Genomic DNA, 22565 nt, shown 5'->3' on the forward strand with positions numbered 1-22565 from the left:
CAATGTATAAATTACTCCATCTTGAAAAGTGCCCCAGATAATACATGGCACAGAGTCTCAAATACAGGTCATCACTTAGCAGTGCCTCTTTGTTCTAGGAGGGCAACCAGCATGGATTTGCCAATGCCCATGCGCTTCCGGCACTTGAAGAAGACCTCCAAGGAGGCAGTTGGTGTCTACAGGTACAGTTTTGCTCTGCTACCATTGCCTATAGGACAGAGGAAGGTGAAATCTGGAAACCTTCTGTGAAGCCAGACTGCAAAACTGAGGGGAGAAGCAGGCTTCGGATTTTTTTCCCTCTTCCTTCTCTCTGCCCAAGTTATGTATTTGAAAAGTAATCCTCAGCACAGACCACTTGCTCCTTGCTGGCTTTACCTTGGCAATAGCTTAGATGTAGGCAGAGTGACCTGGTGGTGTTCTTGTTAATGTTCCCTTAGAGAAGGGTTAACAGTGCCACAGTGGTCCTTGTCACAGCCTGTTTTCTGCAACCTTTGCAATCTGATGTTCTTGAGCTTTGCTTGTCTCGTTTGAAATAACTCTCTTTTCTTGTTGCATTTTAGGTCTCCTATCCATGGCCGGGGTCTGTTCTGCAAAAGGAACATCGATGCAGGTGAGATGGTGATCGAATATTCAGGCAATGTCATTCGCTCCATCCTCACTGACAAACGAGAGAAATACTACGACAGTAAGGTGAGTTTTGGGCTTTTGTAGATGTTCTTAAAGAGTTTGGGAGAGCTAGAAAAGTGGCTGTGAAGGTAGGACAGGCCTTCATGAAAATTCTGTTGGGGACATCTCAAATTGTGTTTACTGACTTCTTGGGTTATTTTCATTCTAGCTGAAGCTTTAGAGGCACTTCTCTTTCCGTTTTGTGGTCTGGGCAGGGTCTCAGATGAGTCTCAGTGAGCATGGGGATGAAACGATTCAGGCAGGAGTGTGTGAGGCCCAGTGGAGAGAGGCTGCAGACACTCCCTCGGAGCTGGGCTGTCTGCTGGGGTGGCTGTGCTGCCCTGCCTGCACTAACCCTCCTCTGTCCTCCCTGCACAGGGCATCGGGTGCTACATGTTCCGCATTGACGACTCCGAGGTGGTGGATGCCACCATGCATGGGAACGCGGCCCGCTTCATCAACCACTCCTGTGAGCCCAACTGCTACTCCCGGGTCATCAACATCGATGGCCAGAAACACATTGTCATCTTTGCCATGCGCAAAATCTACCGAGGGGAAGAGCTCACTTACGACTATAAGTTCCCCATTGAAGATGCCAGCAACAAACTGCCCTGTAACTGCGGTGCCAAGAAGTGCAGGAAGTTTTTAAACTAGAACTTCCATCAGCTGCAAGCGAGCCCTGCAGGGCCTGGGGTGAACCAAAGCTTCGAGTGAGCCCCTCCCCGGCCACTAGGACGGGACAGAGAGGCCAGAAGCAGGAGTGAAGATGGACTGGGCTCAGGGTCCTGAGACTGGCAGCTGTGTTTGTCCGAGTCCACATATTCATGTCTCGCATGTGCACACTCACCCTTGTGAGAGACATGGGCGGCTGGAGAAGATCCTCAGCATGGTTATGTTTTTGCTATTCTCATCTCCCCCCGCCCCCATATTTGTTTCTCAGCATGGGGCTAATGAGTGGGAGAGGAGAGGGGAGGTTGCGCCAGGCCCAGGCACAGGGCAGCAGTCGTGGGTCGTGTCCCTCACTGTCTCCTGACCAGAGCTCTCCTTCCGAGGGCTGAGTCAGTGGTTGGGTTGCGCAGTGTTTGAGCTTGCCTCCTGGAGAGAAGGTCTGTGCCTCGCTAGCGGCCCCCTGGGACTGCATGTCTGCGAAACACTGTGTGTGAGTGGGAGTAGGTATGCGAGGGGCTGGCTTGGCTGCTCATGAGGAGAGCAGAAAGGAGCAGCCCACAACTAGACACAAGAAGAGTTTGGCTGACGCATTGCTCTGAAATCCCTGCTTGAGAGCAGGGGAACTCCTGGCATTCTTTGGCAAACTGGGCTTGTGCCAAAAGTTGGGGCACTGTAAATCTTTGCCAGCAAAGGCTCCCATTCACCAACACTCCTTCCATGGCCATGTGGTAGGGAAGTAGTCCTCTGGGTCCTGTCTCCAGCAGCTGGCTTCCTCCTCTGTCCAGTGAGCTCCAGGCGGTGTCTCAAGGGACTGGACTCTAGAGAGAGAAGGGGAGTGCGAGCCAGCCCCGGCCTTGGCCGCACACCGCTGTAGAGCAGAAGGACTGGGAAGGACTGGTGTGGAGGCACCCACTCTGCTCTGCCGTGCCGCAGTGTCCCAGGCCTGTGGGGGACAGGCAGGAGAGTGGCCCTGCAGCCAGGTGCCTGTCATGGTCGGTCGTCTGGGTGTAGTCATGCTGTGTTCCCCAGAAGACACAGAAGGACCCCAAAATGGAGCCAAAGTTCTCTGCAGAGGCAAGGCCAAGCGCCAGCATCCCGAAACGCATAGGAAACGCATGAGGCATTGGCACAGTGGATGAGGAACCAGGCCAGGTCTGAGCAAGTTGAGGGAAAACCACTGTCCTGGTTGGAGCAGTGTGAGTCCTCCTCCCTGTGGGGTCTGCCCCAGAGCAAAACCAGAGAGAGACAAATGAGAGACCCAAGCCTGACAGTGACAACATTGGATTCTGCTCTGTTCTGTTTACAGTTTAGTATTTAAGGTTTTATAAATGTAAATATATTTTGTATATTTTTCTATGAGAAGCACTTCATAGGGGAAAGCACTTATGACGAGGCTTTTTACAGTGGTATTATCCTAATTTAAGAGAATCTCTTTTTAATGATTTTTTTATTTTCATAGGACGGTTCTAGGAAATACCTGGCTGGACACAGTCTGAGCCTTTCTCCAGTGGGGGGGTTGCTTTAGTTTTGTTTTCTGCTCTTGTTCTGCCTTTTTGACTTCAGTAACTGTCTCTGGGAGGGTTGACTGGACCTCAAACTGTATTTGCCCATAAGGACAGGGGCAGGAGGGAGAACTGCCCAGCACAGTATGAGTTTCGCTCTGTGGGAGGACAGTGTGTGACTCGGGCAGATAGTCTGATTCTGCCTCGCCCGTGCTGGTATCCTGCAAGGGTTTAAAAAGGAAAAGCAAGATAGGATGAGAGCTGACCCTCCATACCTCTTTGCTGGGAGGCCAGTCTGAGACACACACCTCCTGGCACAGTCTGTCCTTCAAAGGCAGGTGGGTTTTTCTGCGCAGAAGGGAAAGCAGAAAGTGCCCTTGCTTTCCCAAGCTTTCCTGGTGGTGAGGTTGCAGTTGTTACAGGAGCCACTCTTCCCAGAGCTGAGGTATCCGAGGGCTGCTCTGAACCAGTGCTGGCAGTTGGGGAAGGGACCGGGAGTGCCTGCTGACTCCCCAGGTCTCCCCGAGGGGCATCCCCCATCCTCACCTCTCTGGTCTTGAGACTTCTTCTTCTGCCCTGGGAAGGAAAAGCAGCGCTCGGAGGTTCAGAACCTGCCGATTTCCTTTTGTTATTGCACTGTGTGAGGATAATTTGTTGGTAACTGTTGAAAGCAAAGTCACATTGAGGCTGCATTTGTTACTGAGATGATTTGATGCACTGACAGTTTGGGAACGCACATACTTTGAGGAGCCCAGAGAGTGCCCACCCAGGGGATCTGGGCCCCATGGCCCGGAGCACAGCTGCTCTTGGCCCTTTTCCTTCCGTTTCTGAGGCGGGGCGGGGGCATGGCCCTCGCCATGGCAAAGCCCCTGAATTTATCCCAGAGCTCAGCTTTCTCACCCCGCGCTACCCGATTTCCTGGCTGCGGGAGGAGGTTCCACTGGGAAGCTCTGCCCAGAGCCACCCCCCATGGGCAGAAGTGGGAAGGAGGGTCGAGGGGAGCGCTGTGCCTCAGGAGTCCCCCAAGGTCCAGGTGCCAGGTGACCTCCTCCTGCCGGGACCAGCCGAGCCAGCGGGCTGCCCGCTTTGCTGCTATTCCCGTTGTGGCCAGTGAAACTGTCTGTACCCCAGGGAGCTGCACCCGCCGCGGCCAGCCCGGGCTCGAGGGGCAAGTGGCAGCAGGGCTGGGGCACCCTCAGCCTGGGCGGCCAGGAGCACCCGGCTCCCCATGTATGAATGTATATTTTATAAGGACTGACGCAGATCATAGTATCTGAAAATACTAAAAAAGGAACCTTAGGGCGTTTTTGGGTTTTTTTTGTACAAGCCAACATGTTTTTTTTTAAAGGAGAAGCGGGTCATTGCAAAGGGCTGGGTATCTTTTTTTTTTTTCTGGTTTTCTTTCATTTCAAAGCAATACCAAGTTCTTCAGCAGGACGGTCTGTGCAGAATCATGCCATTCACCCATACACTGGTCCACTCTCAACACTTGCAAATTTTTTTATAACTATAAATACAATATATATAGGAACTAATATAGTAATGCACCGTGTAATGAAGCCTAGTTCAGTATCGGTTCATGGCTTTTAATTCTCTTTAACACTATAGATAAGGATTGTGTTACAGTTGCTCACAGCTCCAGGAAAGCCTTGCTGCTCATTCCCCACTGGCAGCCAGGGCCAGAAGCAGGGAGCGGGTGGTTTGGCCTTTCTTGGCCCTTCTTGTTACAGTCAGTACTTGTACAACTTGGTTTCTTCCTTTCCTTCCTCTCGTTTTGGTTATGAATGTTGGGGTACCACCTGCATATAGGGAAAAATGTGCTCTGTGCTTTCCTGGTATCTTTTTAACAAGGTACAGTAGCTTCGTCTATCAGCCGAGAACTATACTTGTGGTGTTTCTTTTATTGAACTTACAGTCTCTTTAGTAACTACAGGTAGGTGAATAATTGTTTCAAAAAAAAAAAAAAAAAAAAAGAAAAAAAAAAAGCTCTGCAAAGGCAAGGTTATGTTCTAGAAATACATTTCTTGACAACTTATCATGTATAACAAAACTTTTTTTTTTTCTTGTGTTCTTCCAATCTACTGGTTGTTTGTTTTTTTAGTTATTTTTGGCTTTGGTTTTTTGGGTTTTTTAAAAAAAAGAGGAAATGTGTCTAAAGTACATCAGTGTTAACTCCCTGCCACAGGGAAGAAGGAAATACTTTAATAGTTTAAAAAAATGCTGAAAGCTCTGCAAAAGACTGAATGTAAAAATAAAAAGTGTACATAGTTGTAAAAAAAAAAAAAAGGAGTTTTTAAACATGTTTATTTTCTATGCACTTTTTTTTATTTAAGTGATAGTTTAATTAATAAACATGTCAAGTTTATTGCTGCAGAGGGCTCTCTCCATTTCTTCTTGAGAACTGAGAAGCTGCTACTTCTCCAGGATACTTGCAAGGCGTGGGAGCCCCTGGCCAGCAGCAAGGGCTGCACAGGGTGTTCAGTGAAGAGCCCTCGGCTCGCGTGTGCAGATCCCCTTGGGTCGCTGCTGGGGGCACCGGCCAGGTGGTGGGGCCTCAGCCCAGGCTGCCATAGGACGAGGCAGGGTGAACATTAACTGGGCTGTGGCAGCCTGCTCGTGCCTGCAGCCTTGTCACAGGCCGCAGTGACACAGCAGCATGGCCACAGCGAACGACAGGGCTGTCCTGCAGACCATCTTTAACCCCAGCACCCCTTTTGGGGATATCCCAGGGTTGGATCAGGAGGAGGAGGATGTCCAGGACGAAGGTAAGTGACGGTGTGCCAGGTTCTTGCTGGAATTGCCATCAGGGTCTGCATAGGGCGAGCAGGTGGGCAGGGAAGGAGGCTCTGCAGGCTGGGAACAGTGCCTGCTTGAGGATGGACACCAGCACCCTGCCCTGTTCCCTTCCGGAACGGCAGTGTACAGTGGCAGTGGGACTGGGCCCCGTGGGTCGTCCTGGTGCCTCCACCTCCCAGCCATTCCCGTTTTCACTGCAATAGTGGAAGCTTTTCCGTCGGAGCTGTTGGATCAAGTCCGGGAGCTGGAGCTGCAGGGGGTTTCTGCGGCTGAGTCAGGAGACCTAAGCACGGCCCTGGAGCGGTTCAGTGAGGCCATTCGCCTGCTGCCTGAGCGTGCCTCGGGCTACAACAACCGAGCCCAAGCCCTCCGCTTGCGCGGAGACGTGGCAGGTGAGCAGCGCAGGTGCGGGTGGTCTCCCGGCACCCCGGCCCCTAGCAATGCCTCCCCTCTTTGGCAGGTGCCCTGCAGGACCTGGACGCTGCCATCCGCCTGAGCCGCGGCCGCGGGCGTGCCGCCTGCCAGAGCTTCGTGCAGCGCGGCCTCATCCGCCGGCTGCAGGCGCGGGACGAGGATGCCCGGCGGGACCTGGAGCGCGCAGCGCGCCTGGGCAGCGCCTTCGCCCGGCAGCAGCTCGTGCTGCTCAACCCCTACTCCGCGCTCTGCAACCAGATGCTCTGCGAGATGCTCGGTCGGCTGCGCAACCCTGATGGAGCTGGAAGCGACTGAGACGGGCAGCGAGAGGGTTGGGTAGAACCGTGCTCCTGAGCTGGCCCAGGCAGACCTGTCCTGGTGGTCAGAAAAGGTCCACCTCGGGTGCCAGAGCTCTTGTTCCTCCTCCCGGCTATCAGCCAGGGACGGGAAAGCATCAAAGCACCTTGCTGTGTTTGTCTCGCTCTGCTCCACCCCGAATAAACCTCCCTCTGTTCCCAGCACCTGGGCTCTGCTTGCGACATTGCAGGCATTGTGGTGATTCCCAAGCGTGCGCAGCCCTGCTGAGATGGGTGGCCCGGTGGGTGCAAGTTAGGGTCCTCTTCCTTGAAGAGGGGAGCTCGGAGGGACAGGGCCGCGCACCCCCTGTCCCGGCCGGGCAGTCTCTGGCCAGCCCTGGCCCCGCGGCTGCGCGCAGCGATGCCGCTCGGGGAAGGCGGCGCCGGGAGGGAGGGATGCTCGCAGCCGCGCCGGGAGGGAGGGATGCTCGCAGCCCCGCCGGGAGGGAGGGATGATCGATGCTCGCAGCCGCGCCGGGAGGGAGGGATGCTCGCAGCCCCGCCGGGAGGGAGGGATGATCGATGCTCGCAGCCGCGCCGGGGCCCGCCCCTGCGCCGCATGCACTGCCCTGCGTGCCGGGGCCCGGGCGCAGAGCCGCACTGCAGACCGGGCTGGACACAGAAGCAGCAATGCTGCAGGTAAGGTGCAGCTGGGCCACATCCTCCGACCCGGCTGTGTGCTGGAACACCGGGGCCCAGCGTGGTGGATGCGCTAACGTCCCTGCTCTAGCTGCCTCTCTCCTAGCGCTGAGCACGGCTGATATAACATGGGGTGTCCCAGCGGCTGGCCGGGGGCTGCCTTTGCCCTCCTGCTGCTACTGCTGCTCAGCCTCCTGGCGCTCTGCTTAGCAGGTGAGGCTGTGGTGGGGTCCGGTGCATGACTCCCAGAGCAGGACCCCTGCCACAGCTCTGATGTGTGGTGGGCTCTCTGGCAGCACTGGAGGAGCTGGGCCCCACCACTGACAGGCAGCCGCGCACAGCGTGCACCCTGCAGGAGGGGGAGAGTCGTATCTTCACCTGCTGGGTTCCCCGGCCAGTCCCCGGTGCCACACTGGCCTGGTACCTCAACGGTCAGAAACAGGAAGTCAACCTCTCAGCTACAGACACTGCCAGCATCCTCACCAGCCAGCGCTCTGACCATGAGCTCAACTGCTCCCTGACCATCCCGACCTCCAGTGAGACCTACAACACCTCCATCCTTCTCAATGTGCAGTGTAAGGTCCTCGGTGCTGGCCTGCTCCAGACTGGGATGTGGGGAGGACGTGTGGGGCTCCCATCCAGCTCGGGCAGGACCATAACCTGCATCCATCACAGCCATAGCTGGGCAGCATCTTGTCAGTCCTGTGCAGACGTCAACAAGTGCTCCCGGACCCAGGCGAGACAAATCCTGCTCCTAGCTGTGTTGTCCCCATCCCTCCTCCCCATCTCACTGCCTGTTTTTTACACAGATAAGCCAGAGATCCTGCAGGAAGATGTCCACTACCAGCAGGTTGAGAGCACTGGCCTTCTCCTGGTGCTCTTTGTGCTGGTGCAAGCCAACCCACCTGCCAGCATCACCTGGGTGGACCAGGATGGGCATGTGATGGCCAACACCTCCAAGTTTCTCCTCCTGGGTGCCAACCACTCACTCCACATCCATCTCAGCTGCACCGCTGGAAACCTCTCCATCAGTGCAGCCAACAGTGTGGGCATCACCACTGCCTCCCTCCTGCCCACAGGTAACTGTTGAGGGGTGGGCATGGTGCAATGGCCCCATGGAAGGGTGCTGAGGGGTCTGCACTGCTGGTGCAGGTCTGCTGGATGCCCGTGTGGAGCTGCCTGTCCTGGGTGTTGCCATTGGAGCAGCCCTGGCCCTAGCTGCCCTGCTCAGCCTGGGCTCCTGTGCTGCCTGCCTGGCATGCCGCTTGCCCCAGCTTGTGCAAGGTCCAGGGCAAGCAGGAGGGAACAGCCCACCCAGCCGATGCTCCCATTGCAGCAGCTCTGAGCCCCCGCAGCCTCGGGGCACACGTCTGCCCCGCCAGACCCAGTCCCTGCCACCCAACCTGTGCCTCGGTGACCTTGCACAGGAAGATGGAGGTAAAACCCCGATGTGCCAGTGCACTGAGACATGTGGGGCCCCAGGTCCTGCTTGGGCACGGGATAGATGTCCTGGCTCTTATTCCTTTGCCTCCCTGCAGCTTCCCCCAAGGATGTAGGAGCTGGTGCTAGGGGAGAAGAAAGTGCCCTGCTGGGACTGGAAAACTCCCTGGTCCTCAGCAAGCTTGGTAAGGGGAACAGGCGGGCAAGCAGCCCTAAAAGATGGGTTGTGGGACATGGAGCTCCATGGCTGCCCCAACAGGCAATGAGTTCTTTGTCTTGCAGGTTTTGTCCAGCTCCCAGTATCTGGGCGCATCTACAAAGTGCCCAGCATGAGCAGTGATGAGATCTGGCTGTGAGCTGCAGTGGTGCTGGCGAGCCAGGGCTGCCCGGCACAGCCCCGGAGCCAAGCGGCTGCGGGGGCCAGGAAGGCCGTGATGGGAAGCAGCAGCTGACCCGCCTCAGCTCTGTGCATCAAAATGCATCAAAACTGTTTATAGCCAGGCTCTAGCACTGTGACTCCTCTGGTAAAGCCAAGCACCAGCTTTGCTTTAGCAGGTTTGTGACTTGCTGCATGATCCTCTTTGCCCCTGTCCCTGCTGCTGTGGCAGACAGGTGGGAGGTCAGTGGAGCAGGGGCTAAGAAGAGCCATCCCAACAGCAATAAACTGAATTTAAGCATCTGTGGTGCTGCACAGGTTATTTCTGCTTGACAGGAGCTAAGGGACAGGTCTCATCAGGAAAGGGGGTTCAATAATAAGGAGCAGAGATTCAAGATCTCCAGATCAGAGCTTGCAACACCCTGAGCAGATCTGAGTGTTTTGTCTGAATGTAGAATTTATTCCTGTTTGCTCCAACCCTTATAGTGTGTGCTCAGGGAGCCTCTGCTCTGCAGCACCTGTGGCACAGAAAGCCTGGCACTTGGAAAGGCTGGTTTAATGCTCAACTCCTTGGGAACAAGTCAAAAATGGAGCCATTAGGCAGCTTCTGCAACAAATATGGTGAGTCAAGCCCTACTCCCTAACACAGAACAGCCCAGCAATTTCTCTAAGACCAGAGAGGCTTCTGATTTGCTGTGTGATATCTCCCCAGCTGCTCTGGGTACACCTCAGTGTCCAGTCAGACAGTGATCCAGGAGATGAGGCTTTAACGTGAAGGATCAATTAAAGCTCAACACCTCTGCCTCCGTTGCTTGTGAGGGTGGGTTGGATGGTGGGCTCCTGCCCTTCTGCCCATCAGCCAGGGGCTTGAAGTGCTGCAGGGAAAAGAACATGCTCATGCAAGATTTGACTCCCACTGCTCAGAGCACACACATACATCTGAATGGGACGGCCACATGGGCTCTGCATGAGTTGTATGCCCAGCAGCCAGCCCAGGGAGATGCATTCTGGCTTGTGTTGGCCTGTTGAACAACACGGCACCTCAGCCCAGAGCACAGCCCAGCTCCCTGTGTCAGGCAGAGGCATCAGGGAGAGGAGCAGCTGAGAACATGTCCTCTGGGGCCCACCAGTCCTGTGCACACTCCCATTGCCGGCACAAAGCCAAATGTGAAGGGACCAGCTGCACAGTGCTGCTAGCTGGGTGAGCAGCACCTGGGTGGAGCTGCATACCTGCGAGTTCTTGAACTCCAAGAAGAGGGAGAAGAGGACATGCAGAGGGTGGATCCGGCTCTTGTACACGGGGATGTCCAGAATGGCTGCAGGTGAGATCAGAAGCGTGTGAGGGCACCTGGTCTGCACTGCCCCACACAGAGCATTGTCAGGAGGGGCTGAATTCTCCACTGCCCACCATCACCTGGGGCTCCACGCACCAAAGACTGCAGACCCCTGTAGCACAAGAGCCCACCTCCCACTGCAGCAGCAGGAATAATCCTGACTGCTTGGGGCTGAGCCTGCAGCTAAAACTCTCTGGCTTTCAGGGAGAGTGCCAGGCCAGCATCACACGGTGTGAGCAGCACAGCCTCCCCAGCTCACCGCAGATCATGTCGATGTACTCAGCAAGGTCACAGCTCATCTCTGCGCTCGGAAGACCCACCTGCAACAGACGGATCTGTCAGATCTGCTCCCGGACTGCAGGAGCCTGGGAGCATGCAGAGACCACTGGGGCAGCAGCTGGGAACTCCAGCGTTGGGCTGCCCCCCAACTTCTGCCTAGGGCGCAGTTGTGAGGAGGAACAAGCCCAAGAGGACTGGGCTGTGGGATGGGGCAGGCATCCAGCTTTCATGGGGGATGGGTTTCTAAGACCAAGCACTGAGCTAACTACTGGTCACCCAGACAATCTACCTTTCCCAGGAGCTCCTCGAATTCTGGTGACCATTCCTGCATCAGGGTCTCGATGTCAGGCATTGGCCTGCCAGGGAAGAGAAGAACATCAACTTCAGGATCAAACACAACCTTCCACTGCCAACATCAGGGCTCACCTGGAGTAATGGACTGTGGCAGGAGGTTTGCAGCGACGCAGTTCACTAATACTTTCAATCCAGCTCTCAATGGCTTTAGGGTTCTTTTCTGCATTCTCCAAACTCTTCACTTTTATTTGCTGCTAAAAACACAAATATAAACCTGGAAGTGTTTCATGGTGTTTTGGGGCTTTTCGGAAAAGCTGCATTCACTTCTGGTGAACCAGGCCTACTCTCTTTCCCAGCTGCACTTTACCAATGAATTTCTGCAGCCAAAATGCCAACTAAAACTGGGTATGAACAGCCAAAAGGAAATAAAGCATCACCTGAAGTGAACAGACCCAGAGTTCATATCAAGACTTGACTTGATCAAGGCTCAGATCCACTGCAGTTTAAAACTATGGATTACAGCAAAAGGTCTGGTTGCTGCCTTTAAAGTCAACTTCTCAGTTGTAAGAGTAAAATGCCACGGTTTTACTCCAGGAAATGTGCAGCAAGTGTGACCTCCCCCTCCTGACTCACTGTGATGTTGTGCTGCTTGGAGTTCTCTGTCAGCCAAAGGGAGAGCACAGTGGGATCTGACTGCTTGGTTGAGGGCTCATCCAGGACCAGCAGGCCAAGGTTGTCAGGTTTGCCATCAGGACGAGGAACCTGCAGGAAAGCAGAGCCCTGTTCTCTGTGGAGTCCAGGGCAGGTTTGTACAGAGCCTTCTCTCAGATGTGCATTCTAAGTACAGTGCTGCCTGAAAAGCACACGGTGCTAAAGGAGGAGAAGCCAGGCTTTCCCCCAAGTTACCCAAGTGCTGTTTGAGAGGTGACCAAACCACCAGTGCAGTTTATCAGGTCTCTGCCCATCGACAGACCAGACCCCAGGCTACATGGCCTGGCTGCCTACTTGTTCTGAGCCTGAGTTCTGTTTTGGTTTGTGGGGCAGGATGGAGAGAGGAACCTGAAGAAACCATACCTTTAAGAATGCATCAATGTCTCCAACAGCAGGAATAAAGTCTGGAATAAAAGGCTGCAGCTTGTGCTCAATCTCTATTGTTTTGGGAGTGTACCTGGAAGAAAACACCATCACAGCATAGGTGACTAGAAACTGTACTGCAATCATTGACACAAAGAAGAGCCAAGAGCAGGCTAAAACCCTTCCTCTCACCTCTTGATGTATTCAAAGAGATCTTTGATTTCAGAAGACACTTGCAGGTAGTCAAAATCTGCTGGATTGAAGTCACTAAAAGAAGGAAGAGAGTAGAGGGAGAAGATGAGCATGTGGCAAGTTCTGTACAACAGAAATCAGGACCCAGCTGGGGCAGATACATGTGGGAAGCTGAAGCACCAGGCAGTAAGTCATCTCTGGAAAACACTTCTTGCACAGGGAAAGCATTATTGGGCTCCATTTTGCTTTGGATCTGCTGGCCAAGAAAAGCACCTGAGCAATGGACGTCTGAGATCACAGTCCCACAGAGGGCTGTCAAAAGGGGGCTAAGTGCTCTGCACAAGGGCAGCAATAGGACAGCAATTAGGGGGTCAGCAATAGCTTTGAAGCTGAAAACAGTGGAAAAGGAGAAGAATTATGAGGATCTGAGTGACATGTTGGAGATGGTCCTTCCCTTTTCTGGACTTCTCCTGCCAGCCCAGCCTGGCTTACACCTTGGATCACTCCAGCTGTGCCTCTCCTGGGCACAGCAAACAAGCCCGGGACTGGTTCACCAGCTGGAGGAACCACCACCCTGCAGCACGGGGGACGAGGAGGCAGGAGCTGCCTGTCCCAGTGCCCACGACTCTGCTCACCCTCGCGGGACTCGGGAAAACCGGCGGAGCTGTCAGGGCCCGAGAGGCACCCGGCAGCCTCTGGTCAGGAGCAGCGCTCACCCCTCCAGCGCGGCCCCGTGCTCCTCCGAGTCCTCCTCCGAGTCGCTCTCCGAGGAATCTTCCTCCGAGTCCTCATCGTCCTCGTCCTCATCCTCGCTGGAGGCGGCTGGGCCGGGAAGGTGCGCCGCTGCGTCCTCCTGGGCGACAGCCGGGTCTCAGGGGATCTCACCGGGCTCTTACCAGGACCTCACCGGGATCTCACTGGGATCTCACCGGGACCTCACCGGGATCTCACCGGGCTCTCACCGGGACCTCACCGGGATCTCACCGGGATCTCACCGGGCTCTCACCGGGACCTCACCGGGCTCTCACCGGGATCTCACCGGGCTCTCACCGGGACCTCACCGGGCTCTCACCGGGCTCTCACCGGGATCTCACCGGGCTCTCACCGGGATCTCACCGGGCTCTCACCGGGATCTCACCGGGATCTCACCGGGACCTCACCGGGCTCTCACCGGGATCTCACCGGGCTCTCACCGGGACCTCACCGGGCTCTCACCGGGCTCTCACCGGGACCTCACCGGGCTCTCACCGGGATCTCACCGGGCTCTCACCGGGACCTCACCGGGCTCTCACCGGGCTCTCACCGGGATCTCACCGGGATCTCACCGGGACCTCACCGGGATCTCACCGGGATCTCACTGGGATCTTACCGGGCTCTCACCAGGACCTCACCGGGATCTCACCGGGATCTCACCGGGATCTCACTGGGCTCTCACCGGGATCTCACCGGGCTCTCACCGGGATCTCACCGGGATCTCACCGGGCCGCCCCCGCCCGCTGCGCTCGTACCTTGCCCCCGCCGCTCCTGCGCTCGGCCGCTCCGCCGGACCCCGCGGGCCCGCGGGAGTCCCGCGGCGAGCGGGCCCCGGGCTCGGCCTCGGGCAGCTCCAGGCTCTCGTCGTACGGCTGGTTCTCCACCGGGCGAGGCTGCGCCGGGAGGCACAGTCAGCGGCGGGGAGCGGCGGGGCGGCCGCGCCCGGCCACGCGTGTGTCCCGGTGTGTCCCGCCGCACGCCGTGTCCCGTTGATTCCCACCGCACCCCGTGTCCCGCCGTGTCCCGGTGTGTCTCGGTGTGTCCCTCCGCACCCCGTGTCCCGGTGTGTCCCCCGCACCCCGTGTCCCGGTGTGTCCCTCCGTATCCCCGTGTCCCGGTGTGTCCCCCCGCACCCCGTGTCCCGGTGTGTCCCCCCGCACCCCGTGTCCCGGTGTGTCCCGCCGTGTCCCGGTGTGTCCCGCTGTGTCCCGGTGTGTCCCCCCGCACCCCGTGTCCCGCCGTGTCCCTCCGTATCCCCGTGTCCCGGTGTGTCCTCCCGCACCCCGTGTCCCGGTGTGTCCCGCCGTGTCCCGCCGTGTCCCGGTGTGTCCCGCCGTGTCCCGCCGTGTCCCGGTGTGTCCCCCCGCACCCCGTGTCCCGGTGTGTCCCGCCGTGTCCCGCCGTGTCCCGGTGTGTCCCCCCGCACCCCTGTCCCACCTCGGCCCGCCGCGCGTCCCGCCGCGCCGCCGCCGCCGTCGCCATGGCGACCCCGCCCCGCCGCGCGGCCCGGCCCGGGCGCGCCCCCTGGCGGCGGGGAGGGGCCGCCCCGCCCGCCGTGACGGCACTTCCGGGTGCGGACGTGGCGCGGCGCCGCCATCTTGCGGGGCCGCCCGGGAGCCGGAGGGAGCGGAGCGCCCAGCGCCGATCCCGCCGCCGCCGCCGCTGCTATGGTAAGGGCAGGACTGTCCGCCGCGAGCAGCGCAGGACTCGGCACAGCCCCCGGGGCAGCCCTCGGGCTCGCCCCGGCCGCCTGGCCTGTGTGCGGGCCGGCGCTGGACCCGCGGCCTGCTGGGACGGAGCGCGGCGCCGCCGCCCCGCGTCGGGCCGGGCCCCGGGGGCGGCGGGGACGCGGCGCGGACGCGGCGCTTTTTCTCTGGTGACCCGGAGCCACGGTGCCTCCTTAGCACGGCTTCCTGCCCGCTCTAGTTGCGTTCGGGTGTAAGCGGGCTGGTGGGACCCCGTGTCTCGGGGCCGGTCCGGCTCCGTCTGTCCATCGCGGCGGTGTTTGGGTTTCACCGACCGCACACAGCTCCGTCAGAGCTAAACTGTGCCCGAGGTGCGGCAGGGGTCAGCGCTGCCCCGTTTGAGGGTTTCGGATACTTTCTGTCAGGAACAGCAGTTGCGGATTTAAAAGGTTCGAAGCGCCGAACAGAATTATCCTGACAAAAGGAATTAACATCTGTGAGAGAGAAATACAGGGAGGAAGTTTGGGCAGACTGGGAGCTAGAGAAAGTGCGCTGGTGAGTGCCTTGCTGCCCTGTGGGTGTGATAACGCCTGCGAGATGCCCGGGAGTCGTGGCAAGGCTTCGCTCGCCTGGTGCTGAGCGTGCGGCGCTGGAGAGAGATGTTACATTTCACAGCGCTCCTGTGCCGAGCTGTAAGCTGGGACAGCCTGGTGGGAAACTCATGGATAACCCAGAGCCTCCCATAACGCTCCCAGGGGTTGTACACCTCTGTTCGTGTGAAATTGGGAACGATCAGACCTGACAGAAGCAGGGAGAGCTGTCAGGATTGTGTTGGGACAGAACGTGAAATGGAGAGAGAAAGCAAAAGCAGAGATGTCTCTGCTCTTGCCATAGTTCATTCCCTGGTCACAGAGAAAGAGTTAGGGTCTTGTTTAAGGAGGGGTGTGCAGGTGGAGTGTGGTGGGAGGAGATGCTTTCCGTGCTGACACGCTGTCTCCCCCAGGTGCTGTTGGCAGCCGCTGTGTGCACGAAGGCAGGGAAGGCCATCGTGTCCCGGCAGTTCGTGGAGATGACTCGCACCCGCATCGAGGGGCTGCTGGCGGCATTCCCAAAGCTGATGAACACAGGGAAGCAGCACACATTTGTGGAGACAGAAAGTGTGCGATATGTGTACCAGCCCATGGAGAAGCTCTACATGGTGCTGATTACCACCAAAAACAGCAACATCCTGGAAGACCTGGAAACACTCAGACTCTTTTCTAGAGTGGTAAGGACTCGTCACTCCATGAGGTAGCCCAGAGCAATTCTGTTGTGAGGGATCTATTTCTGAACTGGTGCAGGACCACTGTGTGCCTCCACTTGGTAGGTCTGTGCTCCAGAGCTTCCCTTCCTGACTGGACAGAAAGCTCTGAAATTTTGGTGGTACTTTTGAACTCCACATTAAAAAAAATAATCATCAGTTGTACCTCACTTGATGAGACCAAAGGGCTGACTGTAATTTAGCATTAAATGTTCTTTGTACAGTGTTACAAGTGCAGCGCTGCTGTGCAGGGATCCTGAAGCAGCAAGTTTGTGTCTTCACATAGCCAAAGGATTTTCAGGGAATTCACTGGCCCCAGCATGCAGTTGGGTTCTTTTGAGTTAGTGTTATGAGGAAGCTGAGCGGTTATATGTGGATTTTGATTTAGAAAAACTAACAGTGGCACAACTTCGTCTTGTTTGTTGACAATGTAATGGTACAATGAGCAGTATAAAGTTGTGCTGGGCTTGGGTCTGGCACAGCTGTGACCCTGGGATGGTAGAAAGAAAAGTGTCTACACAGTACTGTTTGTGGGTACTCCTTTAAAATGTTCTCTCCTTCTAGATCCCTGAATATTGTCGAGCTCTGGAAGAAAATGAGATCTCAGAACACTGCTTTGACCTAATCTTTGCCTTTGATGAAATTGTTGCCCTGGGCTACCGTGAGAATGTAAATCTGGCACAAATTCGGACCTTCACTGAGATGGACTCACACGAGGAAAAGGTGTTTCGGGCAGTCAGAGAGGTGAGCAGGGACACCTACAGTCCTGACATAAGGTGCCCTGTCTGAGAAACACCACTTTTGCTGTACAGAGGTGTTCTTCCACTTGGTGGGGTTGTGCAATCATTTAGCTTTTGTGAGGGCTAAATGCTTTTTTCTTGACCGGGGTTTTGGGCAACTGCACTTAGTTCCTGCTCAGGTTGCAAAGCTCCATCAGCCTCTTCTCTTTTCCTTCAGACACAGGAACGTGAAGCAAAAGCTGAGATGCGCCGTAAAGCAAAGGAGCTGCAGCAGGCCAGGAGGGATGCAGAGAGACACGGCAAGAAGGCACCAGGGTTCGGGGGCTTTGGCAGCTCGGCCGTGTCGGGGGGCATGACAGCAATGATCACAGAGACCATCATTGAGACCGAGAAGCCCAAAGTGGCACCAGCTCCAGCCAGGTAGGGGGGACAGCAGGTGGCAGATGTTGGAGTCAGTGTTGGCTCAAACCATGTGCCTGGAGGGTCTAACGTGAGTTCCTCATCTGTGTAAGTATTGAGGAGCATTTGTGCCGCATACCACAGTAGTACCTCATAGTCTCTTTGGATTCTTTGGTGAACAATGGGCTTTCACTTTGTGTGAGAAAAAGAGGTCCCAGCTCCCGGTAATACATGGAGCTATATCTGAATCTAAATTATAACTTGGCACCCTACACATAAAACGATCAGTTCCATGCATGTTCTCCCCGAAAAAGGCTGCTGATTTGAGCGCTGTGGTGTTGGGATGGTCAAGTTACAGCATTTGAAGATAACTGGAAAGGGGGAGCCCATTGCTGTCAGCTGACTTGGAGATTATTACACATTTTATTTAGGCCTTCAGGTCCCAGTAAAGCCTTGAAACTCGGCGCTAAAGGGAAGGAGGTGGACAACTTCGTGGACAAGCTGAAATCAGAAGGAGAAAATATCATGACTTCTGTAGGCAAGCGTTCTGCAGAAGCAGCCAAAGTTCTCGCTCCTCCCGTTAACATGGAGAGGTGAGTGCTGCCCTTGCTTCGGAAGCAGTTTCCTCACAGCTCTCCCTGTGTGTGGCCTTGGGAGAGAGCTGCCCTGCTCTTCAGCTTTTTCCTGTATTTTCTTACCTTTTAATTATAACAGTTGGGCAAAATCTGGGAAAGCATGTCAGCAAAACAGCAGATAGCTAGTTTGGTTAGGCATCCTCTTAACTAAAATGGGCTGTCCATCCATTGTTGAGCTGAGGTTGGGAATTTTCCTGTGCTTTTTTCTCTGTGCCATTTTCAGTTTCTGAGCCTTGTTGCTGGTCAGAATGGAGGCCTTCACAGTTCATTTTGTACACAGCCATCGAGAAACTCTTAATGCCCTGAGCTGTGCGCTGCAGCATTCAGAGGGGATTTGAGTGACCAGCTTGTCAAGATGCTGCATCACTGCCACTTAACTGGACTCGCATCCTTTGCAGATCCATATGCAGGGATCTTCCTGGCCCTGAGTTCACTGTCAGAGCAGTATTAGCCCCTGCTGTACCAGCTGTGCTGTTGTTTGGGAGCCCCTGCTCAGTACACACAGCCTGTCCTTACAGAGCCTGTCCTCACAGATCTCTCTGTTGTCTGGGAGATACCAAGAGTGTAGGACTTGAGCTTTTTCCTCTGTCTGTCTAGCGTGCACATGAAAATAGAGGAGAAAATCTCCTTGACTTGTGGCCGTGACGGAGGGTTGCAGAACATGGAGCTTCATGGCATGATCATGCTGCACATCTCTGATGAAAAGTTTGCACGGATTCGCCTGCATGTAGAAAATGAAGACAAGAGGGGAGTGCAGCTACAGGTAAAGCCTGTTTGGAGTCCTGTGCTGTTGAACATGTTTCTGCTGCTTTCCAGGGGAAAAAGAATGGAAATACTCAAGTATGTTGCTTTTCTGTGTTCTCATCTAAGCCTTCTCAGCAAATCATTGGAAATGGGAGTAGTCAGTGCAGGTATTAGCAGAAGTGCAGGGCCAGTCATGTTCAAGGGATTGAAGTTCACAGGAGAAATGCAATCTTGGTCCCCATCCTGCCCTTGGAGCCTTATCTGCCCAGCAGTGCACCTTGGCATGCCAGGTGACCTTACGTGGACTTTGCAGCAGCCTGGTGTGTTGCTCGGTGCCTGTTGTGTGATGTCAGCTGCAGCTGTGGAGTAGAAATGGGTTAACAAATTTCCTGTGCCAAAGGGGAATTAGTTTATTCTCTTGGAAGCTGGGAGATTGCTTGTCCTGTCACTGCTGTACCTGGGATGCTTGCTGAAGCACTTGTTGGCAGTCAGCATTTGCAGCTCAGAAGGTTCTTGGGAGGTTGGTCCTTCCCTTTCTCCCTCCTCATGTGGCCTTATGGATCCCTGGAGGTGGTGCTGCTTTGGCACGCTCTAGCTCGCTCCTTGTTAGGGACTCATCTGTAGATCATCGCTGTCTGCAAGTCTGCTTCCTTCCAGTGCATTCCATGAGTGGGTTACTAACAGCACAACCACAGGCAGTGGTGCTTCAGGTGGAAGATGAGACCAAACCCTTTGCTGACTCCTGTCTTTATAGTGCAACTTGAACAGGGACTTGCAAAAATCCTCTGCTTCTAAAAAGCTGCTCACACTGAGGTTGTGAAGAGAGTGTTTAAATGGAGTTTGGCCACTGACATATACGTGCATTAAGGTTGCTGAGGGGAGACAGTAGTGTTATGGTGTCAGGCTGTTTTTCCCAACAGCATTAGATTGATTTTTCTTGAAATGTCTGCTGTAAACATTCAGGATGGTCTTTGACTTGTCGTTGTTCTGTAGATACCAGCCTGCATTGCTTAAGTATCTGATGCAGGTGCTTGTAAGAAAGACAAGTGGTGGGGATCCTTCTTGTCAGATTAGCATTTTCTGGAAGGAATCCCAGGTTGATAAGCAGTTGTGCTTCAGATGGGCTTCTGAGCCAGGAGGAGACATAACCTGATGTGTGTTTTGACAAAGCAAACACTGGAGTGTGTAGGCCTGTCCTGGTAGAACCCGCACTATGTATAGTTCTGTCCCTGGCCTTAGACCTACAGTCTGGGCATGTGTTCCTCTTTCAGACTCACCCAAATGTGGACAAGAAGCTCTTCACTACAGAGTCACAGATCGGTTTGAAGAACCCAGAGAAGTCATTCCCTATTAATAGTGATGTGGGTGTGTTGAAGTGGAGGTTGCAGACCACAGAAGAGTCCTTCATTCCATTGACAAGTGAGTGCAAGTCTTGGGGCTTGGGCAGAAGAAGCTGGTGATTGTCCATGAGGTCCTGGTAGCCACCTTGCAGCAGTTGGGCTGCCTGGAGCCTGGCATGTTGAGAGGCCTTGGAGATACTAGGTGTTATCTGTTGGATAGTGCCTGTCCTTGGCAGTGTGTGTTTTCTGTAACACCTCAAGGAAAATACACAGCTTTTCTTAAAGTCAGCTTGAGGGTGACTTCACTGGCATTTTGAAGTGCATCATCTTGTGAAAGCCTGTTCCACAGTTCACATACTGTCTCTGTTTCTTCAGTTAACTGCTGGCCATCAGAGAGTGGGAACAGTTGTGATGTTAACATTGAATATGAGTTGCAAGAGGAGAGCCTAGAGCTGAATGATGTGATCATCACCATACCCCTGCCGTAAGTCATGCTCCTTATCATGCAGCACTAATGAGTCCCATCACCTCTTTCCCCTCCCTGTTTTGTGGATCTGGCCAAGCCAATGGGTGTTGGAAGCATTTCCTTAGCTCTGTGCAGGGAAGTTACTGTCACTTCTCATTGCCTGCTCTAGGTCTGGTGTTGGTGCCCCAGTGATTGGGGAGATTGATGGTGAGTATCGCCACGACAGCCGGAGAAACCTCCTTGAGTGGTGCCTGCCAGTGATAGATGCCAAAAACAAGAGCGGTAGCCTGGAGTTCAGCATAGCAGGGCAGCCAAACGACTTCTTCCCGGTGCAGGTCTCCTTCGTCTCCAAAAAGAACTATTGCAACATACAGGTACGGTCACTGCTTGTGTTCCACAGATGGGATGTCACCCTTGCCTCGGTCCCCAGCTGGCTGACACTGGCCGTGTGGCAGGGGCACCATGCTGTCCCACTGGCCATGGCTAAAGGGTTGGCATTAACCTGCCTCTGAGACAGCTGGATTCAGGAGCACCAGCAGACAGCGCTGGCAGCTGACACTGTGGAGTTTGCCTGAAGTTTCAGTTGTGTCTTAAAGTCTCTGAGTAGTCGTTAATTCCCCTCAGACTTTGTTGGAAAATCCATAGCCTTGTAGCCAAAACACTGCTTGGCATACAGGTCTCTGTTTCCACTGAAATGTAGCTAGTGGCTGCTGCTTCACTCCTCAGTGGAGACACAGTTACCACAGAAAATCACTACACTCTTTCAGGCTTCTTAGGAACAAAGATCTTTGTTTCGGGGCTGAGCTGTGGTTTAAGGGTAGCAGGTCGGTTGTGCTCTCATGGCGTTGGGAAGCATGGCATCGCTGCAGTAAGGGAGTGATGTTCAATTCTGAGCTAATGTTGCCTGTTGTCTCCACAGGTTACCAAAGTGACCCAGGTAGACGGGAACAGCCCTGTAAGGTTTTCCACTGAAACCACCTTCCTGGTGGACAAGTACGAAATCCTGTAATGCCAGACATGGTGACGCACAATGGAAGAAATTTTTAAATTAAAAAAACGAGGCTGACGTTTATTCTGAATGTTGGGAACGCCACAGCCCCCTCTGCTAAGATGCGTGGCTCTGTCTGCCATCTACAGTGTTGCGGGGTCACAGACATTTTTTGCAGAGAAGTGACGTGCTCATGGGGGGAAAGGCCACAAATTTCTTTGGCAGATTTTTACCGACTGGCAGAAAAGCAAGATCTCCGCAAAGAGCCTGACTTTGACATGCTTCCCCCGCCCACCCCGAGATGCTTGGAGCTCAGCCCAGAGCCGACCAGACATCATTCTTTCCTGAAGCATCACGTGCTGTTCCGTTGTTGGTGCTGCCATTTTAATTTCTCCTTGGCCTCTGGTTCTCATGTGTGGGGCCACCTGCAGGTCCTGACCCTTCCATCTGGTGGAAGCTGAGCAAGTTGACGTTTGCCTCAGAGGTGGGGGGGATCATGGCAGGGGCACAGAGTGGGGGAGAGGAATCCAGGGGTTCAGTCCTTTTGCCCCACACAGTTACTGCTGTTCCTCCAGCTCTGCTGTGTGGCAACAGCCCAGCTCCAGGTGGTCTGGTTCCTGCTGCAGCGGGGAGAGCATCCAAAGGGGACTGTGTCCTCACTGTCTTCTAGAGCTGTTTTCAGGCCAGGCTTTGGAAGAAGTTTAGGTTGGTTAGAACCAGCTGTATATCCTTTGCAAGGCCGTTTTGGTGTCTGGGGTGGCTGAGGGCTTTGTCTGCCTGGGTGAAAGTAGCTGTGGAGCCTGGTTGACTTACTTGGCCTGTCTCAGACCAGTGTTGGTTCAGCACTGGCAGGTGTGGGAGAAGGAAATGCTGGTTTCCAGGTAATGTGGGGACTGATCCGAGCCATTTCTCCTACTGCTGCCTCACTAGTTTTATTTGCTTCATCTCAGAGACCTGTTCTCCCCTCACACTCATCTCACCTGCATGGCTGGGGCCTGTAATGAGTGTCACCTTCCCCTGGGCACACCTCACCTCTGCAGCCAGAGGGCCTGAGTGCAGGTGGAAGGCAACGGCCAGAAGTGTGTGTACTTTCTGTGAGAGACAGCCAGCCTGTCATGGGCCCCTGGGGTCCTCTGCCAAAGAAGTTTGTGGTCTCTCCTCTGCTGGCAGCACCTGAGAGGAAATCAACTCTGGTCCTGTCCTGAGAGGGCAAGCTCTCTCCCCTAGCAAAGTAGGCAATGAATCCCATTAACGCAGTCCTGTTCCAGAGCTGCTTGTCTGTATGATTTTTAAAATCGAGTCAAAGTTAGTTCAGGCATCCAAGGAGCTTTTTTTTTTTCCTTACATTCATTGGAGGGTGATATTTAAGCAGAGCCGAGGTCCCCACTTTTTGTAACCCTGTATGATCCTGGCCTAGGGAATAGAGCACATTCCAGTGTACACAGAATTCTGAGTCTTTAATCAAATAAAGTACTGTTAAAGGA

At 54.7% G+C, this 22565-nt stretch overlaps 5 protein-coding genes across 5 annotated transcripts in view; 4 read left to right on the top strand and 1 right to left on the bottom strand.

Moving 5' to 3' along the window:
• KMT2A (lysine methyltransferase 2A) overlaps positions 1-5210 on the top strand; it is a 41663-nt gene extending 36453 nt beyond the window's left edge. The window contains exons 34-36 of the mRNA XM_021530101.3: positions 99-182; positions 561-690; positions 1045-5210. Coding sequence (XP_021385776.3) covers positions 99-182; positions 561-690; positions 1045-1320 — 490 coding nt within the window. The 3' untranslated portion in view covers positions 1321-5210. The remainder of the gene's footprint in view (positions 1-98; positions 183-560; positions 691-1044) is intronic.
• Positions 5211-5422: 212 nt separating this feature from the next.
• Positions 5423-6568, top strand: TTC36 (tetratricopeptide repeat domain 36). The gene is made up of 3 exons (XM_021530057.3): positions 5423-5602; positions 5837-6025; positions 6094-6568. The coding sequence occupies exons 1-3, from the start codon at positions 5494-5496 to the stop codon at positions 6360-6362; spliced, it is 567 nt and encodes a 188-aa protein (XP_021385732.1). The 5' UTR covers positions 5423-5493; the 3' UTR covers positions 6363-6568.
• Positions 6569-6941: 373 nt separating this feature from the next.
• On the top strand, positions 6942-9159 carry TMEM25 (transmembrane protein 25). Its single transcript, XM_021530054.3, has 7 exons — positions 6942-7042; positions 7149-7255; positions 7339-7617; positions 7852-8121; positions 8195-8479; positions 8581-8667; positions 8765-9159. The coding sequence occupies exons 2-7, from the start codon at positions 7171-7173 to the stop codon at positions 8836-8838; spliced, it is 1080 nt and encodes a 359-aa protein (XP_021385729.1). The 5' UTR covers positions 6942-7042; positions 7149-7170; the 3' UTR covers positions 8839-9159.
• Positions 9160-9297: 138 nt separating this feature from the next.
• IFT46 (intraflagellar transport 46) lies at positions 9298-14280 on the bottom strand. The gene is made up of 11 exons (XM_021530102.2): positions 14222-14280; positions 13540-13677; positions 12748-12884; positions 12032-12106; positions 11840-11933; positions 11399-11527; positions 10898-11019; positions 10761-10827; positions 10452-10512; positions 10089-10174; positions 9298-9733 (listed from the first exon to the last, which is right to left on the bottom strand). Exons 1-11 carry the CDS (start codon positions 14264-14266, stop codon positions 9638-9640), a joined length of 1050 nt encoding a protein of 349 aa, XP_021385777.2. The 5' UTR covers positions 14267-14280; the 3' UTR covers positions 9298-9637.
• A 69-nt stretch (positions 14281-14349) lies between these two features.
• ARCN1 (archain 1 coat protein complex I subunit delta) lies at positions 14350-22565 on the top strand. Its single transcript, XM_021530059.2, has 10 exons — positions 14350-14454; positions 15473-15736; positions 16334-16513; positions 16727-16929; positions 17340-17501; positions 18141-18306; positions 19559-19706; positions 20003-20111; positions 20263-20467; positions 21013-22565. The coding sequence occupies exons 1-10, from the start codon at positions 14452-14454 to the stop codon at positions 21100-21102; spliced, it is 1530 nt and encodes a 509-aa protein (XP_021385734.1). The 5' UTR covers positions 14350-14451; the 3' UTR covers positions 21103-22565.

This window comes from Lonchura striata, chromosome 23, assembly GCF_046129695.1.
Source record: "Lonchura striata isolate bLonStr1 chromosome 23, bLonStr1.mat, whole genome shotgun sequence".
NCBI lineage: Eukaryota > Metazoa > Chordata > Aves > Passeriformes > Estrildidae > Lonchura > Lonchura striata.

What these genes read in the sequence shown, in the direction of transcription:
- TTC36 (XM_021530057.3), top strand. Translation starts at nt 5,494, where the DNA reads ATGGCCACAGCGAACGACAGGGCTGTCCTGCAGACCATCTTTAACCCC. An exon ending in GGAGGATGTCCAGGACGAAG is followed by an intron (nt 5,603 to 5,836) that starts GTAAGTGACGGT and finishes TCACTGCAATAG; the next exon opens with TGGAAGCTTTTCCGTCGGAG. An exon ending in CTTGCGCGGAGACGTGGCAG is followed by an intron (nt 6,026 to 6,093) that starts GTGAGCAGCGCA and finishes CCTCTTTGGCAG; the next exon opens with GTGCCCTGCAGGACCTGGAC.
- TMEM25 (XM_021530054.3), top strand. Translation starts at nt 7,171, where the DNA reads ATGGGGTGTCCCAGCGGCTGGCCGGGGGCTGCCTTTGCCCTCCTGCTG. An exon ending in TGCCTCCCTCCTGCCCACAG is followed by an intron (nt 8,122 to 8,194) that starts GTAACTGTTGAG and finishes CTGCTGGTGCAG; the next exon opens with GTCTGCTGGATGCCCGTGTG. An exon ending in CCTGGTCCTCAGCAAGCTTG is followed by an intron (nt 8,668 to 8,764) that starts GTAAGGGGAACA and finishes TTTGTCTTGCAG; the next exon opens with GTTTTGTCCAGCTCCCAGTA.
- IFT46 (XM_021530102.2), bottom strand. Translation starts at nt 14,266, where the DNA reads ATGGCGACGGCGGCGGCGGCGCGGCGGGACGCGCGGCGGGCCGAG. An exon ending in ACATTGATGCATTCTTAAAG is followed by an intron (nt 11,528 to 11,839) that starts GTATGGTTTCTT and finishes GCTTTCCTGCAG; the next exon opens with GTTCCTCGTCCTGATGGCAA. An exon ending in CCAAGCAGCACAACATCACA is followed by an intron (nt 11,020 to 11,398) that starts GTGAGTCAGGAG and finishes TTGTGTTTTTAG; the next exon opens with CAGCAAATAAAAGTGAAGAG.
- ARCN1 (XM_021530059.2), top strand. An exon ending in GTGGCACCAGCTCCAGCCAG is followed by an intron (nt 16,930 to 17,339) that starts GTAGGGGGGACA and finishes CATTTTATTTAG; the next exon opens with GCCTTCAGGTCCCAGTAAAG. An exon ending in AGAGGGGAGTGCAGCTACAG is followed by an intron (nt 18,307 to 19,558) that starts GTAAAGCCTGTT and finishes TTCCTCTTTCAG; the next exon opens with ACTCACCCAAATGTGGACAA.